This window comes from Palaemon carinicauda, chromosome 7 (genome assembly GCF_036898095.1).
Source record: "Palaemon carinicauda isolate YSFRI2023 chromosome 7, ASM3689809v2, whole genome shotgun sequence".
Classification (NCBI taxonomy): Eukaryota; Metazoa; Arthropoda; class Malacostraca; order Decapoda; family Palaemonidae; genus Palaemon; species Palaemon carinicauda.
This window is the reverse complement of record NC_090731.1, coordinates 3,189,882-3,209,510: the sequence shown is the minus strand read 5'-3', so window position 1 is coordinate 3,209,510 and position 19,629 is coordinate 3,189,882. Positions and strand designations below refer to the sequence as shown.

Genomic DNA, 19,629 nt, shown 5'->3' with positions numbered 1-19,629 from the left:
TACAAGATTTATTCCGCCCTTTCGTGGCAGAGCCCCCAGCCGAGGAAGTACCCGTCCAGACTCTTTCAGGGGCAGGTCTAAGAAAGGTCCCAAGACTTCAAAAGGCAAACACTGACTCTCCTCCTCTCCAGACAGCAGTAGGAGCCAGACTCAAGATCTTCTGGCAAGCTTGGGAAAGAAGAGGTGCAGACGCCCAGTCTGTCAAGTGGCTAAGGGAGGGTTACAGGATACCATTCTGCCGCAATCCCCCTCTGACCACTTCTCCCATCAACCTCTCTCCCAACTACAAGGAAAAGGACAAGAGGCTAGCGTTACACCAGGAGGTGTCGCTCCTGTTACAGAAGAAGGCAGTGGTGATAGTCCGGGACCATCAATCCCCGGGCTTCTACAACCGTCTCTTTCTGGTGGCCAAGAAGACAGGAGGTTGGAGACCGGTGCTGGACGTCAGCGCGCTCAATGCTTATGTCACCAAGCAGACGTTCACTATGGAGACGACGAAGTCGGTCCTAGCAGCGGTCAGGCAGGAGGACTGGATGGTCTCGTTGGATCTGAAAGACGCTTACTTTCACGTTCCTATTCATCCAGACTCCCAACCTTTCCTGAGATTCGTTTTTGGAAAGGTTGTGTACCAATTCCAAGCCCTGTGTTTTGGCCTAAGCACAGCTCCTATGGTGTTTACGCGTCTGATGAGGAATATTGCAAAATTCCTCCACTTAGCGGACATCAGAGCCTCCCTTTATTTAGACGACTGGCTGTTAAGAGCCCCCACAAGTCGTCGCTGTCTGGAGAGTCTCAACTGGACTTTGGACTTGATCAAGGAACTGGGTCTATTGGTCAACTTAGAAAAGTCCCAGCTCATTCCCTCCCAATCCATCGTTTACCTGGGAATGGAGATTCGGAGTCAGGCTTTTCGGGCTTTTCCATCGGCCCCAAGGATAAGCCAAGCCCTAGAATGCATCCTGAGCATGCTGAAGAGGAACAGTTGCTCGGTGAGACAGTGGATGAGTCTAACAGGGACCCTGTCATCGTTAGCCCTGTTCGTCGAGTTAGGGAGACTCCACCTCCGCCCTCTCCAATTCCATCTAGCAGCTCACTGGGACAAGGATTTGACGCTCGAAGCAGTCTCTATTCCTGTCACCAAAGAGATGAAGACTACTCTCTTGTGGTGGAAGACCAACATCCTTCTCAAGGAGGGTCTATCGTTAGCGATTCAGACCCCCAATCTTCATCTCTTTTCGGACGCGTCAGACTCGGGCTGGGGCGCGACCTTGAACGGACAGGAATGCTCGGGAACATGGAACAAGGAACAGGAAACGCTCCACATCAACTGCAAGGAGCTGCTGGCAGTTCATCTGGCCTTAATGAACTTCAAGTCCCTCCTGTTAGACAAGGTGGTGGAGGTGAACTCCGACAACACCACAGCCTTGGCTTACATCTCCAAGCAGGGAGGGACCCATTCGAGGAAGCTGTACGAGATAGCAAGGGACCTCCTCATTTGGTCAAGAAGTCTAAATCTCACTCTGGTAACGAGGTTCATTCAGGGCAACATGAACGTCTCAGCAGATCGCCTCAGCAGAAAAGATCAAGTCATCCCCACGGAATGGACTCTTCACAAGAGCGTGTGCAACAGACTTTGGACCTTGTGGGGTCAGCCTACGATAGATCTGTTCGCCACCTCCATGACCAAGAGGCTTCCTTTGTACTGTTCCCCAGTTCCAGACCCAGCAGCAGTTCACGTGGATGCTTTTCTGCTGAATTGGTCCCATCTCGACCTGTATGCATTCCCGCCGTTCAAGATCATCAACTGAGTCATTCAGAAGTTCGTCTCGCACGAAGGGACACGGCTGACGCTGGTTGCTCCCCTTTGGCCTGCAAGAGAATGGTTCACAGAGGTACTACAATGGCTGGTCGACGTTCCCAGGACTCTCCCTCTAAGAGTGGACCTTCTACGTCAACCTCACGTAAACAAGGTACACCCAAACCTCCACGCTCTTCGTCTGACTGCCTTCAGACTGTCGAAAGATTCGCTAGAGCTAGAGGCTTTTCGAAGGAGGCAGCCAGAGCGATTGCCAGAGCAAGGAGGGTATCCACTCGTAGAGTCTACCAATCCAAGTGGGAAGTCTTCCGAAGCTGGTGCAGAGCCAATGCAGTTTCCTCTACCAATACCTCTGTAACCCAAGTAGCTGACTTCCTATTACATCTAAGGAATGTGAGATCCCTTTCGGCTCCTACGATTAAAGGGTACAGAAGTATGTTGGCTTCAGTTCTCCGCCACAGAGGTTTGGATCTTTCCTCCAACAAGGACCTTCAAGACATCCTTAAATCTTTCGAGACTTCTAAAGAACGTCGTTTATCCACTCCAGGCTGGAATCTAGACGTAGTCTTAAGGTTCCTTATGTCTCCTAGGTTCGAACCTCTCCAGTCAGCTTCCTTCAAAGACCTTACTCTCAAAACTCTTTTCCTCGTCTGCCTTGCAACAGCTAAAAGAGTTAGTGAGGTTCACGCCTTCAGCAAGAACATTGGGTTCACATCCGAATCAGCAACATGTTCTTTACAGCTCGGATTTTTAGCTAAGAATGAACTTCCTTCACGTCCTTGGCCTAGATCGTTCGAAATCCCTAGCCTTTCCAACATGGTGGGTAACGAGCTAGAAAGAGTTCTTTGCCCTGTCAGAGCTCTGAAATACTATCTTAATAGGTCAAAACCTATACGAGGACAGTCAGAAGCCTTATGGTGTGCAATCAAGAAACCTTCGATGCCTATGTCCAAAAACGCAGTTTCGTATTATATAAGGCTTCTGATTAGAGAAGCCCATTCTCACATGAAGGATGAAGACCGTGCTTTGCTGAAGGTAAGGACCCACGAAGTGAGAGCTGTAGCCACTTCGATGGCCTTTAAACAGAACCGTTCTCTGCAGAGCATTATGGATGCAACTTATTGGAGGAGCAAGTCAGTGTTTGCATCATTTTATCTTAAAGATGTCCAGTCTCTTTACGAGAACTGCTACACCCTGGGACCATTCGTAGCAGCGAGTGCAGTAGTAGGTGAGGGCTCAGCCACTACATTCCCTTAATCCCATAACCTTTTTTAACCTTTCTCTTGAATGCTTTTATTGTTGTTTTTTGGGTTGTTACGGTAGGCTAAGAAGCCTTCCGCATCCTTTTTGATTTGGCGGGTGGTCAATTCGTTCTTGAGAAGCGCCTAGGTTAGAGGTTGTGTAGAGGTCCTTTAGTATGGGTTGCAGCCCTGTATACTTCAGCACCTTAGGGTTGTTCAGCCTCCTAAGAGGAACGCTGCGCTCAGTAAGGAAGACGAACTTATTAAAGGCAGAGTAATGGTTCAAGTCGACTTCCTTACCAGGTACTTATAATTTCATTGTTATTTTGAATAACTGATAATATGAAATACGGGATACTTAGCTTACTTATAGTCATGTACACTGGTTTTCACCCACCTCCCTGGGTGTGAATCAGCTACATGATTATCGGGTAAGTTTAATATTGAAAAATGTTATTTTCATTAGTAAAATAAATTTTTGAATATACTTACCCGATAATCATGATTTAATTGACCCACCCTTCCTCCCCATAGAGAACCAGTGGACCGAGGAAAAATTGAGGTGGTGTCAACAAGAAGTACTGCAGTACCTGGCCACAGGTGGCGCTGGTGAGTACACCCCCTTCTAGTATAGTGATCGCTGGCGTATCCCTTCCGTAGAATTCTGTCGGGCAACGGAGTTGACAGCTACATGATTATCGGGTAAGTATATTCAAAAATTTATTTTACTAATGAAAATAACATTTTTTGGAAGGACGTACCAGTATGTCCATGGGGGCAACGGGATGAATTTTGTGAAACGTACCAGTACGTCCATTGGGGGTAAAAGGGTTAAGATCAGTTGTTGTGAATAGCTAGTTATTTACTGCCTTCTATCAGTTTTTTTTATACCTTTGAGAGTATAGATGGTTGTGAAGATTTTCAGCAAGATACACTGTAATATGCAGTATACAGTATGTTCAAGCCACAGAATTATTGATGGCAATGAACTGTATCAGTTGGTAGGAGACTGATGAGAAGAATGGTAGCGTAGACAGTCCTCTTCCAGGCTTCACCAACAATGATTCTCTTTCAGTATTTAGCCACAGCCTCGACAGGTTGCTTCATTTTCTGAGGAAATAAAATTTTGCCAGTCCAGATGACAAATTGAAAGCTCAGGTCTAGAGAAAATTTATTAACAGTAACACAAAGAATTTGATGTACAGGAGGTCCATAACTTAAAGCTAAAGTGGTTCCAAAAAGCTGTTTGTAAGTAGAATTTTATTAAATTTTGTCCGAGTTTAGGCCTAACATGAATCCCATACCTATGATTTTCAGCTATAAAAGTAAGAAAAATAGTCAGGTTTCATATGAAACAGATATCAGGTTATCACAAATGTCTTTTTGCTTACTGTATTAAGTGATATACAGTAATATTGTTTTACAGTATCACAGTATTTCTTTATCTAGTCTTTGTTATTTTCTGTTGGTTTATGTTTGTATCTCCGTATGTTTGTTAGTTGAGGACATTCGGTACTGTAGTTTTATTTTGGTATTTATTATGGTTTTTGAATGATACTTTTCTGTAATTCCCAGGTTATGTGTGTCACAGAGTTGATCGCCTGAGCACAGGATGTTGTAACATTGCCGTTGATACAACTCGTCGATATGTTTGCGATACCTGTAGTGTCCATGGTTGCTGTGCTATTTATGAGTACTGTGTATCTTGCTGCCTGCACCCTGATAAAGTAAGTTCCTAACATTTGATTTTTGTCAATGCGGATACAAACCCTCTATCATTTGTAGGTTAGTTCTGGTGCAGCATTTTTACAACCAGATTGATGAATTATAGGTGGTATGACTGCCTCATGGGCCCACCATGCGGCTCGGTGTGTTGATGCTAGCTTGATGTACTGCTCTTAGTCTCGACGACGTTTGGTCGTCCGTTACTGAGCTCCTCAGCGCTTTTGTTATTGTGGGATTCTTTTACTCTAAATGATCGTTAAACAAATGATTGAGAACTTGCCAAGGCCTTGAAGATTGCCCTTGTGGCACCTTTGTCAGTCGAGACTAATATAAACCCTCATCCCTATGGGCCTCTTGTAAGAGGCATAGATGTGTTGTGAATTTGCCTCGTGATTTTTGCTAGGAGTAGTCGCCCTCCCAGTGGGAGAATTTCAAAAGGCGTGGGAAAAAGAAGACTAAGTAGGGTCTTTCCGCTTCGACTGCTCCTTCCCATGAGGAGGGCAAGTTGAAGTCTTCTTTATCCAACCCTGAACTTCCCTTGTCTGAAACTTCATAACAATATTGGAGTTCCCAAAGACCCTGGCAACAAATGATGGCGACTAATGTTTGTAAGAGGCCGAGAATGCTGCGCAGGATCATGATCCCCTTTATCCAGATGGAAGGTAATTTATCAGTGGAATTATCCCTCTTATCACCAGAGTTTGATAATCCTACGCATTTGTCATCTCTTCAGTGTTTCAAGCTCTTACAGGCAACTTTTTATTGCAGATGCAGGAGACCAAGGTTATTAGAAAATCTCAAAGTTCTGGAACTTCCACTAGCACGGCAGTGCATCCACATGCCTACAAATAATCCCTGCATCTATTTTCCCACAAAACCTCTTAAGGTGCATCTGCCATTGTATCCCCAATATGAGTGTACTACAAGCCCTATTGCGTGTGCACCATCTGAACAAATTGTGCCAGGCGTTCTCCTACTTGTACGCCACATAAACTTGCTGCCATCATTACACATACTCTTGTTAGCATGCCTCTTGAATACACTGCTACCGCTACATGTCCTCCTGCTAAAAGTGCCACCGCCATTATGAGTCCTGCTAAACGTGCCACCGCCATCATTAGTCCTGCTAAAAGTGCCACCGCCATCATGAGTCCTGCTAAAAGTGCCACCGCCATTATGAGTCCTGCTATTTGTACGCCTCCTGTATGCAATGCTACTGACACGCATCCTCCTACTGAACATGACGCTGTTATTACACGTTCTAACTTTATATCCAGTAACTTATCTATGTAGGAACTTTCCTGCTTACAGGACTTTCCCTTCTCCTCCAGTAGCCCCTTTAGAGGAAGGCAGGCCTTCATCACTAACTTATCGGTCAAAATCTTCGGACCATAGTAAAGTTTCTTAAATATTAGAGGCATGACCTTTGGCATGCAGAGCTGCAATCTCTGTTTTTATAGTTATTCCTCCTGGGTCCCATCGTCGTGTTTCACCATCACATAAGAATCGGGACACACTATTCTCCTTTTGACTTTAAAAGATAAAGTAAACACTTAACCTTTTCCTGAATCACTTTTCCTGAATCACCATAAGGTTTGCTGAGATATGCCACTAATTCTGGTCTTCCAACCAGAGCACCAACATCCTCTGTATCTCAATCAAGAGACCACTGTGTGATTTCTTAATGATGGTTGACTGTAGGGGCCAATCCTTTCACATGCTCAAAGATACGATGTTTATCCTTGATGATGGTTTTAGAATGACTAAGGCCTAATGCACGTCATTTATGTTCATATGGGTCTTTCCTATTTGGTAGAATTCTCTTCATGTCCACTTTGATTAATATTGTAATGGCTTTATTCTTCTTGGATGTACCACAATCAGAAGTCTCTCCCTTACGCTTTCCAGACATGATGTAAAGCCAAGAAATGCATAAAAAGGAGTTTTATTAAAGGAAAAACTTATTTTGAGGAAGATCATGTGCAGTCTTCAAGGACTTTTTTTTTTTTTTTTTTTCTTTTTTAGCTAGAACAGGGAATCAAATAACACTTAATTACCAAAGAAATCTTGCTCCATGCTCTAGGGACACTGTATCACGGACTCGGTGAGTATGAAGGAGACTGCAAGTTCAGGCACATCGGAACTTGCCATAGTACCTCTAAAACAGCACGTTGTCTACCACATGTGACGTCATGTACAGCATGTTAGAAAAGAACCATCGTTCCAGCTCTTGCCCACACACCTATCTCGAGGGATAGTGCCCTCACTCTTTTACTCTTTGACAGCATTCCTTCGGCTCCTAGCAGCACTCCCTTTATAGCCTTTTACTACAACTCTGTTCCAGCCTCTTATAACTTTTACTTCAAATAACGTTACAGACTCTCCAGCTCAGGCCTATATACCGCAAAATTCTTAAATCCAGTCCTCGCTCTCTCCAGTCTATTTTGCTCAACTTCAGTTTCTAAACAATGACTCCACTTTAAGTTTCATTTTATTGTATAATATGATTGCCCTTTTTACTGATGGATTCCTAGATTACTTCCCGCTGGGAATATTTTTTAATGACAATGAATAATGGAAGTATGTTCTTTGTGAAATGACACTTCATGTACATTATAAGTGTATTTTCAATATTAAACTTACCCGATAATCATGTAGCTGTCAACTCCGTTGCCCGACAGAATTCTATGGAGGGATACGCCAGCTATCACAATACTAGAAGGGGGTGTACTTACCAGCGCCACCTGTGGCCAGGTACTCAATCATTTGTTGTTTACACCTCCTCAATTATTCCTCTGTCGTGCCTCCGGCTAGACGTTCTGGGATACGCTTATGGTCTTCGAGTTTATTCTCGCTTATTTGGTGATGTATTCTCTTTGATTTACGGCTGTCGCATTACTAGAAACCTTCTGATATTAGCTAGATAGCTTTTATTTAATTCAGTTTAACGGTTAACGAATTTTTGCTTGTTTTTTGGATCTCCCTTTGACTTCTCTTGAAAACAAAATGTCTGACATTTCGCAAGCCCCCTCCCATAGACGATGTAGGTCTTGCAATAGACGTATTCCGAAGGTCTCGGTAGATCCTCACACCGCTTGTTCTGACTGTAGGGACAGACCCTGTCAGTTAGAAAATCGATGTGAGGAATGCGCCGGACTTTCGGAATTGGATTTTGTCCGACTTTTAAAGTATTCTTCTAAGTTAGAGAGAATTAGAGCTAGGAGGAGTTCTTCTCACTCTTCTTTATTTTCCTCATCTCATGATCCCCAACCTGATCCTACCCCTGTAGTGGCTACCCCCGATCCTACTGTGTGCCCTCCGCCTGATATGTCAGTGGTTTTACGCGCTATTCAGGCTTTAGGCGATAAGGTAGAGTCAGTGGTAAGTGACCATAAGTCTCTGATGGCCGAAGTGAAAGAGTTGAAGGCCAAGAGTGCAGTGGGTGAAGTTAGTGCCAGTGCTGTGACGAGTGCTAGTGTCGGTGCAGTGCCTTGTACTAGTGTTAGTGCCAGTGTGGTGCGTGGGGATTTTTCTGTGCGAGCCAGTCGTTCTCCCAGTCCGGGACCTCTTGCAAGCTCCCAAGCCCAGGGGAGAAGCAATGTCGAAGGGCATAAGGGTTCGGCAGGCCTTGTTAGGCGCACAGAATTATCCTCAGTGGTTGCGGGCGTGTCTTCCACAGACCGTCACTCCCACTTGCAGACGATTGAGCCCGTCTTCCGCTCGTCCGCTGATCTTCTCTCGGGGAAGAAACGTTGGTCTCAGGTCTCTAGACCGCTTAAACGCAGAGTCCAGCCCTCGAGTGCTCAGCCAGGTTGCAGTCGTTGGCTCAGCTCTGACTCGCCTCAGTCATCTAGCGACTGTACTCCGCCCAAGAGGAGTAAGGTACAACAGAGCTGCACCGGTGGTGCAACCACTGTTATGGCTTTACCTCAGTCTGCTACTGTCTCTGCTGATCCCAAGTGGTCTATGCTTCAGTCCATGCAAGCTCAGCTTTCGGACCTGATGCGTGAGTGTCGTGCTGAGAGTGTTGCTCCTCCTGCACCTGTGGTGCACCAACCTCCTGCACCCGTTCAGCCTGTGCTGCACCCGCCTGCACCGGTGGTGCACCTACCTCCTGCACCCGTTCAGCCTGTGCTGCACCCGCCTGCACCGGTGGTGCACCAACCTCCTGCACCCGTTCAGCCTGTGCTGCACCCGCCTGCACTCGCTGCACCCAGTCGCAGCTCCATCTGCCAGGCATACGATGTTGAACCTCTTTCTGTGTTCACTGTTCCCAGTGTTGTTCAGCATCAGCCTTCTTTAAGGCAACCTTCGGTTTGGGATCAGGAGGATTACTCCACTCTTCCTCCTCCTCCCCTGGCTGCTCCACCGGCGGTGCAACTCTCGGTGGAGGTACAACAACCTCTTCCACCTGTGAGTCAGTCTCCTCAGTTGCTGCACCGAGCTCTACCCGTGCACCCTGATCCTGCTCCTCAGACATCTCTGCTTGCGGGAACTTTACCTTGTTCTGCACAGCCTCGGTCTCTTCACGCTCCACTCATACCACAGGAACAGGAACGGTCTACTCCGCCTCCGTCCTCCGTTCAGCTGGTGCATTCCTTGGGTGCAACTCTTGCTAGGAGTCAACCTCCTTCACCCTTGCACCTTCCTTCTGCTCCGACTGTTGTTCAACCTATGCAGTCTGAACCTCAGGTTTTCCCTCAAGTTGAGGAAACCTCTGCTGTTGTTCCTACCCATTCTGACTCTGCGGTTCAGCATTCTGGTCCTTTTGCTTCGCTACCTTCTGCTGATGAAGTGTCGGATGATGAGGAGGCACATCTTGATCCCTCATCAGACGTGGAGGAGTCTAAGCCTTCTCCATTGTCTGTTGATTTTAGAAAGGTCTTGGCTCTACTCAGGGAGCTTTACCCTGACCACTTCGTCTCTGCTGTTCCCCGCTCTCCTCCATCTGAGTTTTCGCTAGGCGTGCAACAAGCTAAGTCGTGCTATACTAAGCTTGTCCTAGCTAGATCCTCCAAGAGGGCCTTAAGGATCTTAGGGGATTGGCTTCAGTCTAAACAACACCTGGGCAAGACTTCCTTCATGTTCCCTCCAACGAAGCTCGCATCGAAAGGTTGCGTTTGGTATGCCACAGGGGAAGCACCAGGCTTGGGAGTTCCTGCCTCTGCCCAGGCTGACTTCTCAAGTCTGGTGGACTCGCCTAGGAGGACTGCGATGAGACGCTCGAAGGTTTGTTGGACCTTCTCAGACCTGGATCATCTTCTGAAAGGGTTGTTCAGAGCTTTCGAGATGTTCAATTTTCTCGACTGGTGCCTGGGAGCCCTCAGCAAGAAAACATCTCCTGCGGACAAAGACTCTGCCATCTTAATTATGTCCTGCATGGATAAGGCTATCAGGGATGGATCGGGTGAGCTAGCGTCGTTATTTGTATCAGGGGTGTTGAAGAAAAGAGAACAACTGTGTTCCTTCCTCTCAGCCAGCATTACACCGTGCCAGCGGTCTCAGCTCCTTTTTGCTCCACTCTCTAAGTTCCTCTTTCCAGAGGAGCTAGTTAAGGACTTGTCGGCTGCCCTGATACAGAAGGACACGCACGATCTTGTAGCTTCATCGGCTCGTAAGTCTAAGGTTACCACCTCTGTCCCCAAGACTTATCGCTCTCCAGTGGCTGATACCCCGGCCACTAGGTTCATACCGCCCTTTCGTGGTAGAGCCCCCAGCCGAGGAAGCTCCCGTCCAGACTCTCACAGGGGCAAGTCTAAGAAAGGACCCAGGACATCCAAGGGAAAACACTGACTCTCAGATTCTCCAGACAACAGTAGGTGCCAGGCTCAAGATCTTCTGGCAAGCCTGGGAGAAGAGAGGTGCAGACGCACAGTCTGTCAGTTGGCTGAGGTACGGTTACAGGATTCCATTCTGCCTCAAACCGCCTCTGACCACATCGCCCATCAACCTCTCTCCCAACTACAAAGAAGAGGACAAGAGGCTAGCATTGCATCAGGAGGTGTCGCTACTTGTGCAGAAGAAGGCAGTGGTTATAGTCCGGGACCATCAATCCCCGGGCTTCTACAACCGTCTCTTTCTTGTGGCCAAAAAGACAGGAGGTTGGAGACCGGTGCTGGACGTCAGCTCTCTCAACGAGTATGTCACCAAGCAGACGTTCACAATGGAGACGACCAAGTCGGTCTTAGCAGCGGTCAGACAGGAGGACTGGATGGTCTCATTGGACTTGAAAGATGCATACTTTCACGTTCCCATTCATCCAGACTCCCAACCTTTCCTGAGATTCGTTTTCGGAAAGGTTGTCTATCAGTTCCAAGCCCTGTGTTTTGGCCTAAGCACAGCTCCTATGGTCTTTACTCATCTGATGAGGAATGTAGCGAAATTCCTGCACTTATCGAACATCAGAGCCTCCCTCTACCTAGACGACTGGCTGTTGAGAGCCTCCACGAGTCGTCGTTGTCTGGAGAACCTCTCTTGGACTTTAGATCTAATCAGAGACCTAGGTCTATTAGTCAATTTAGAGAAATCTCAACTCATTCCCTCCCAATCCATTGTGTACCTGGGAATGGAGATTCAGAGTCGGGATTTTCGGGCTTTTCCATCGGCCCCCAGGATAAACCAAGCCCTACAGTGCATCATGAGCATGCTGAAGAGGAGCAATTGCTCAGTGAGACAGTGGATGAGTCTCACAGGGACCCTCTCATCTCTGGCCCTGTTTGTCGAGCTGGGGAGACTCCACCTCCGCCCTCTTCAATTCCATCTTGCAGCTCATTGGGACAAGGGCTCGACTCTAGAAGCAGTCTCTATCCCTATCAACCAAGAGATGAAGACCACTCTCCGGTGGTGGAAGCACAATCTTCTTCTCAAGGAGGGTCTATCATTGGCCATCCAGACCCCCCATCTTCTTCTCTTCTCGGATGCATCGGACTCGGGCTGGGGTGCGACCTTGGACGGACGGGAATGCTCAGGAGTGTGGAACAAGGAACAAGGATTACTCCACATCAATTGCAAGGAACTGTTAGCAGTCCATCTTGCCCTGTTGAACTTCAAGTCCCTCCTGCTAGGCAAAGTGGTGGAGGTGAATTCAGACAACACCACAGCCTTGGCTTACATCTCCAAGCAAGGAGGGACCCATTCGAGGAGCCTTTACGAGATCGCAAGGGACCTCCTCATTTGGTCAAGAGGTCTAAACCTCACTCTGGTCACGAGGTTCATCCAGGGCGATATGAATGTTTCAGCGGATCGCCTCAGCAGAAGGAATCAGGTCATTCCCACGGAATGGACCCTCCACAAGAGTGTGTGCAACAGACTTTGGACGTTGTGGGGTCAACCTACCATAGACCTGTTTGCCACCTCCATCACCAAGAGACTTCCGCTTTATTGTTCCCCTGTTCCAGACCCTGCAGCGGTTCATGTAGATGCTTTCCTTCTGAACTGGTCCCATCTCGACCTGTACGCATTCCCTCCGTTCAAGATTATAAACAAAGTTCTGCAGAAATTCGTCTCGCACGAAGGGACACGGCTGACGCTGGTTGCTCCCCTTTGGCCTGCAAGAGAATGGTACACAGAGGTACGTCAATGGCTAGTCGACTTCCCCAGGACTCTACCTCTAAGAGTGGACCTTCTACGTCAACCACACGTAGACAGGTTGCACCCAAACCTCCACGCTCTTCGACTGACTGCCTTCAGACTGTCGAAAGATTCGCTAGAGCTAGAGGCTTTTCGAAGGAGGCAGCCAGTGCGATTGCCAGAGCTAGAAGAATTTCCACTCGTAGAGTCTACCAGTCTAAGTGGGAGGTCTTCCGAAGCTGGTGTAGAGCCAATTCAATATCCTCTACCAATACCTCTGTGATCCAAATAGCTGACTTCCTTATTCATCTTAGGAATGAGAGATCTCTTTCTACTTCTACAATTAAAGGGTATAGGAGCATGTTGGCCTCAGTCCTCCGCCACAGGGGTTTGGACCTGTCTTCCAACAAGGACCTTCAAGACATTCTCAAGTCTTTTGAGACGTCTAAAGAACGTCGTCTTTCCACTCCAGGCTGGAATCTGGACGTAGTCTTAAGGTTCCTTATGACATCTAGGTTCGAACCTCTCCAGTCAGCTTCCTTCAAGGATCTTACCCTCAAGACTGCTTTTCTCGTTTGCCTTGCAACAGCTAAGAGAGTCAGTGAGGTTCATGCCTTCAGCAAGAACATTGGTTTCACAACCGAATCAGCTACATGTTCTTTTCAGCTTGGATTCCTAGCAAAGAACGAACTTCCTTCACGTCCTTGGCCTAGATCGTTCGAAATACCTAGCCTCTCCAACATGGTAGGTAACGAACTAGAGAGAGTTCTTTGCCCTGTCAGAGCTCTCAAATATTATCTGAAGAGGTCTAAACCTATTCGAGGACAGTCAGAAGCCTTATGGTGTGCCATCAAGAAACCCTCGAGACCCATGTCCAAGAATGGGCTTTCGTACTATATAAGGCTTCTGATCAGAGAAGCACATTCTCACTTAAAGGAGGAAGACCTTGCGTTGCTGAAGGTAAGGACCCACGAAGTAAGAGCTGTTGCTACTTCGTTGGCCTTTAATAAAAACCGTTCTCTGCAGAGCATTATGGATGCAACCTATTGGAGGAGCAAGTCAGTGTTTGCATCATTTTATCTGAAAGATGTCCAGTCTCTTTACGAGAACTGCTACACCCTGGGACCATTCGTAGCAGCGAGTGCAGTAGTAGGTGAGGGCTCAGCCACTACATTCCCATAATCCCATAACCTTTTTTAACCTTTCTCTTGAATACTTTTATTGTTGTTTTTATGGTTGTTACGGTAGGCTAAGAAGCCTTCCGCATCCTTGGATTTGGCGGGTGGTCTATTCATTCTTGAGAAGCGCCTGGGTTAAAGGTTTGGTAGAGGTCCTTTAGTAGGGTTGCAACCCCTTGTACTTTGGCACCTTTGGGTTGATTCAGCCTCCAAGAGGAACGCTGCGCTCAGTAAGGAAGACGAACTTTAAATAAAAGGCAGAGTAACGGTTCTATTCGACTTCCTTACCAGGTACTTATTATTTCATTGTTATTTGAGATAACTGTTATATGAAATTTGGGGATACTTAGCTATCCTTTAATCATGTACACTGGTTTTCACCCACCTCCCTGGGTGTGAATCAGCTACATGATTATCGGGTAAGTTTAATATTGAAAAATGTTATTTTTATTAATAAAATAAATTTTTGAATATACTTACCCGATAATCATGATTTAATCGACCCTCCCTTTCCTCCCCAGAGAGAACCAGTGGACCGAGGAATAATTGAGGAGGTGTAAACAACAAATGATTGAGTACCTGGCCACAGGTGGCGCTGGTAAGTACACCCCCTTCTAGTATTGTGATAGCTGGCGTATCCCTCCATAGAATTCTGTCGGGCAACGGAGTTGACAGCTACATGATTATCGGGTAAGTATATTCAAAAATTTATTTTATTAATAAAAATAAAATTTTTCAGTGAGAAGATTGCACTGCGAGTTTTTAGTGTTACTAATTTAACAGATTTCAAAGGTGTTTTTATTATAATGCCTTTCAAGTATCAAAAGTTGGTTATTGTATTTGCTGATTATTTGTAACTTCAAGTTATATATAATTAATAATCTTGATTAGCTTATCTTTAACAGTTGCTAAATAACTTTTGAACATTGTCTATTTCCAATTATTTAAGGAAAATATTTACTTCACAACTGTACATTTTATACTATTCAAGAGCTGACAATTTTAAGTGTTGTAGTGAAGAAAGTTACTGGTATATAAGGGTATATTTATTTATGCCACTATGCCACCATATGCTGTAGAGGTCACAAACATGAAATTCATGTATGGTTAAGCTCACAAATTGGTTTATATAAAAGTTTGTGTCCTTTTTATCCAGTTTTTGATAAGACCACCTCTTCTGTGTTGTAATTTAGAAATTAGCAATAGTTACAAGTGTCTTATTTCATGAATAATAATGAGTTTTGGTAGCTGTTGGGTGTAACTTTTAATGGGGCTTAGTTCAGTATAATATTCTTTTATAACTGCATAATCTTATTTCATGAATGATAATGAGTTTTGGTAGCTGTTGGGTGTAACTTTTAATGAGGCTTAGTTCAGTATAATGGAGTCTTTTATAACTGCATAATCTTATTTCATGAATGATAATGAGTTTTGGTAGCTGTTGGGTGTAACTTTTAATGAGGCTTAGTTCAGTATAATGGAGTCTTTTATAACTGCATAGTCAGTCATATACTGTATGTAGATTGGTAAGCATTAATGTTCCTTGTGAGGAATCTAAAAATCTTTAATTTCTTCCAGAAAGCATTACTGAAGAAGGTTTTGGGACAAATCAGCGACAACAGTCCGCTATATGCTTCCGTATCGGATCACTTTGAGTTGTGTTTAGTAAAATGCCGCACGTCCAGTCAGTCTGTGCAACATGAAACGCTGTATATAGACCCTAGGGCAAAGCATTGTTATGGGGAAGGACCTCCATCACTTAATAATAATGAAACATGAAATTGTACAAAGATAATGTAGATTTAGTTTCTGTTTTTAATGCCCCTTTTTTTTCCATTTTAGAAAACTAAAAAATGCATTCTTGTGTAATACTTGTTTGAAAAATAGTCTGAATGCAATTTTTTAACATTAATTTTTAAAGGTGGTAGCTTTTTTTCATTTGAATGTCGAATATTACTACAGTATAAAAGTCAGTAACTGTAGTAGTAAGCATTATTTTTTTGGTGGAGTATTTTTGTAATGCTTTTTAAAGATGCAGTGGTATTTTATTACTTTTTTAATTTCCTTAAATTTCTTTTTCTGTATCCTTTACCCAAAGTAATTTTTAATATTCGTGTTTTATTGAAAGATTGACGCCTTAGCAAGAGTTTAAATGTATTTTATCATTGTTGAATCTTAAGGTTGTGTTAAATTTTTATAATGAACATCATTCTAGAAGTAGATGAAACATCTATGTATCCTTACACAATAAAAAACTAGATCCTATTTGCATCTTGTTTTTGTATGCAAAGCGTATCCAGGTAAAATTTCCCTTGAGGTCACTTGTCTATGGTGTAAGAAATTATTGGAAAATAAATGCAATGTGATAATTGCTCTTTTACTGTATAAACTACTCACTTTGACAAATTTTATTTAAAATATTTTTCACCACAGCACAAAAGACTAGTTTTGATAAAGGTATTTGTTACTAAAGAATTTGATTTTGGTTGAACTTGATAAATTAAGGTTTTATGGAGGCTATCAAAGTTCTGGCATTATTAACCCTGTCAAATGTAAGTGATGAATATGCTTGCAAAGGAGTTCTTGTATGGCAGTATGAGACTCTTAGTCTCACCTCTTCTTTTGCAAGGAACAGGTTAGTTTTATTTTCTTTTTTTTTATTTGTAGAATGATCTTATATTGTATATTTGAAGTACTATAGGGTTATGGTTGCTCATTTACAACTACTTGGTCATGTTTCGGAGTTATGGGCTAACTTATTTTGCCAGTTTTAGATGCTTTTGAGTCATATTCCAATTTTATAGCTTATAGGTTAAGACCTTACAGCTTCATCCATCTTAACTAAATAGAACCTTGTGCAGTTATAGATGGTGAAGTTTTTATACAGTTTTTTTTTTTATAATTTTCTACGTATAAAAACCCGGTATCTTTACTACTTTTAGTAGCAAATTACTTGTCCACACAAAGAATTTAAGAGTATGCAGACATTTTCCTTCCACTGATATGTACTGTATACTTTTATACGTCATCATAAGTAATAATAATAAGGCCTTTCATGTTACAATATATTTGACACTAGAGGGTGAATCTTGACACCAGCATTATAATTTTATTGAAACATAGCCGAGGTATAGCTTATGTAGTCTATCATCCTTATCCATGGATTTGATTTTATGCTTTTAGCCTAGTAATACCATATGCAGGAAATAAACTTATACGCAATCGTAAAGCTGGAAACCTTGGGCATTGAACCACTGGTATACTCAATACCATACTCTTGAGTAGGTTGCTTGGTACATACGCATATGGAGTCATCATCAGTGTGGCTAACTTACGGATACTTGCTAGTTATCCCGCGTTGCTTTGTATTTCTTGTGAATGTGTGATAGCGGTATCTATACGTATTAACAAAGTTTATCCCGTGATCATGTACTAGCTGGGAAACCATGGTTTCTCCAGCAAAGTCTGTTGGTTCCTAGTAAAGAAATAAAACTTTTGCAGTAATTAACAGTTTGACTGATAAATTTTATTAAATATTACTTGAAAAATATGGAAATTCCCAAAGAATTTGACATCTGCATACAAAGGCATCATTACCATATACAGTAAAGCAAGATTTAAAGGTAAAAAAAAAGGAAAATACAATTCAAGACTAGGCTTTCAACTTTGATGAATTGATTATTACTTTTTAACTTTTAGCAGAACCTAGTATATCCAGTAAAGCAGTTTCAAAATATGGAACGGTCAACTGACATTAAATTCTTTGTGGTGAGCTACGTAATGCCAGGTATCGTTTATCGCTGTTAAACCTCACTTTGAAGGATGAGAACAAATGGACGCTTTACATTTTCTGGCAACCCTATGCCAAGGCCTGGATCACTGCTGTTCTCTTAAAGCTGTTTTTCTATTAAATTTATGATTCAATGAAGGTTCTTGAGGCGAGAGCATCTTGTGAAGGGCTGCCTTACAAGGTGCTGATTATCAATAATGCTCCTTTACATTTCCAAAACATTGTTCCTACACTACAAACCCTACGTTCTTTGCAATCCAAGAGATCGACACTAGCTGATGTATGGATATACAACTTTCCCATGACCTTTTTTACTTTTTTTTATCTTGGATGTATTTTCCACTGGAAAAGAAATCCTTGGCAGTTTGTTTCCAAGTGCTGCTACTTTATTAGGTATGAAATATCATTCAGTAAATATTATCCAGTATCGTTTTCAAAAACTATTCTCTTTTTATATTTTGTTAAAGTTAAAACTATCACTACATAGTTCCCATATTTTTTAGTGTTACACACACCCGAGTATAATATTGCTAGCTTTTTTTCAAAGATTAACTGTCCAGAATCGTGTATGTGTGCAGGAAAGGACAATTTGACATATACTAATTGAAAAAAAAATATTTTGTCTACATTGCATTTTGAGGGTACTGTTTTTGTTTGTCTTGTAATCATATTCTATCAGAATTGTATCTGAAAAATTTGGCTAAGTGTGTTTAAAGTTTACTATATATTCTATTGCAGAATGTTATCAGTAATATTCAATTAGGAGTAAATGGTAAAAAGTCTGCTAATCTGAGCTTACGAAGTGTGATGCAGTTGGTCGATTTATTTCACAAGATTTTGTTTTGCTTAACAGCATTGGTTTATATTCCATAAGTGATGGAACTGTGTGCTTTTATTTCTGGACAAAATGTCAACCTAGAAAGCAAGATCTGGCAACTATGGTACCACGGGAAGCATAGATCCCGTGAAGTGGTTGATTTAAAGGGACATGATATAAGAATTGTCATAGTGACTTGCTTGTAATTTCAGGTTCTGGAAATAAAGTTGAACAGAAAAAACTAAAATTGTAAAAATGCTTTATTAATAACCGGTATGTATGGTATCAATTTTCAAGCACTCGTTAAGAAATAAATCTAGATACTAGATCTATTGGGCTGATAAACTTATTTCAGTCTCTCGAGTTCAAATAATGTTATTTTCCTGAGACCCCAATGTTGGGCTATGGATATCAAATTCATCAATTTGTGAAAACACACTTTTTGAGAATGTGAGGTAACTGAGTCTATCATAACAATACAGTATAGTCTGATTATATTCAATGACCATATTTGTTTTGGCTAATTTTTCATGGCCAGATGATTTTCCTGCCGCCACCCACTCCCCATTTACTCGGGCTTGGGACCGGCACCAGGTTGAGGCTGGTGTGCCCCCCTCAGAGGAGAGTGATGGAAATGGAGGTACAGGGAACGAGAAGGAGAGGGAGACCAAAGCGAAGGTGGATGGACTGTATCAAAGATGATCTTCGATCAAAGGGATTAACCGTTGATGAAGTGTGGGACAGAGGTAGATGGAGAAAGCTGACCAGAAATATCAACCCCACATAGAAGTGGGAAAAGATGCAGACAAAGAAGAAGACAGTGTAGTCTAATTAGACTTAATCATGAAAAGTTTTTTACCCTTATCACCAAGTATGCTTACAGTAAGCCTGCACTTTTTAACTTTACCTTGACATCAGGGAAGAAATTTACAACCTATGTCAATCAATAGTTTAAGGAAACGTAAACTATGTTAGGTTAGGTTACGTTAATAAATTGAGTGTTGAAAACTGAAAATTTTACTTAAAGACCTAAGTAACAATTGGTTTTGCTAATGCTGTTTTGATTTCTTAACAGTTATATGGTTCTATTTCCTGAAAGAAACAGAAGAAGAAAAAAATAATAGTTTAGAGTGCTTTCAGTCGTGAAACAAAAGAAATTCTGAGTGTGACAGTACTACACTGGATCCTTCTCTCTGGTTGCGGTTTACTTTCCCTTTGCCTATACATACACCAAATGGTCTGGCACATTCTTTACAGATTCTCCTCTGTCCTCATACACCTGACAACACTGAGATTACTAAATAATGATTCTTCACCTGAGGGGTTAACTAAGGCACTGTAATTGTTCAGTGGGTACCTTCCTCTTGATAAGGGTAGAAGAGAGTCTAAAGCAATGGTAAGCAGCTCTTCTAGGAGAAGTACACTCCAAAATCAAACCATTGTTCTCTTGTCTTGGGTAGTGCCATAGCCTATATACCATGGTCTCCCACTGT

General features: G+C 43.1%; 1 protein-coding gene across 1 annotated transcript in view; it reads left to right on the top strand.

Moving 5' to 3' along the window:
• LOC137643811 (SREBP regulating gene protein) overlaps positions 1–15,796 on the top strand; it is a 41,571-nt gene extending 25,775 nt beyond the window's left edge. Inside the window, exons 3-4 of the mRNA XM_068376498.1 lie at positions 4,633–4,784; positions 15,108–15,796. Coding sequence (XP_068232599.1) covers positions 4,633–4,784; positions 15,108–15,308 — 353 coding nt within the window. The 3' untranslated portion in view covers positions 15,309–15,796. The remainder of the gene's footprint in view (positions 1–4,632; positions 4,785–15,107) is intronic.
• The last annotated feature ends 3,833 nt before the right edge of the window (positions 15,797–19,629 follow it).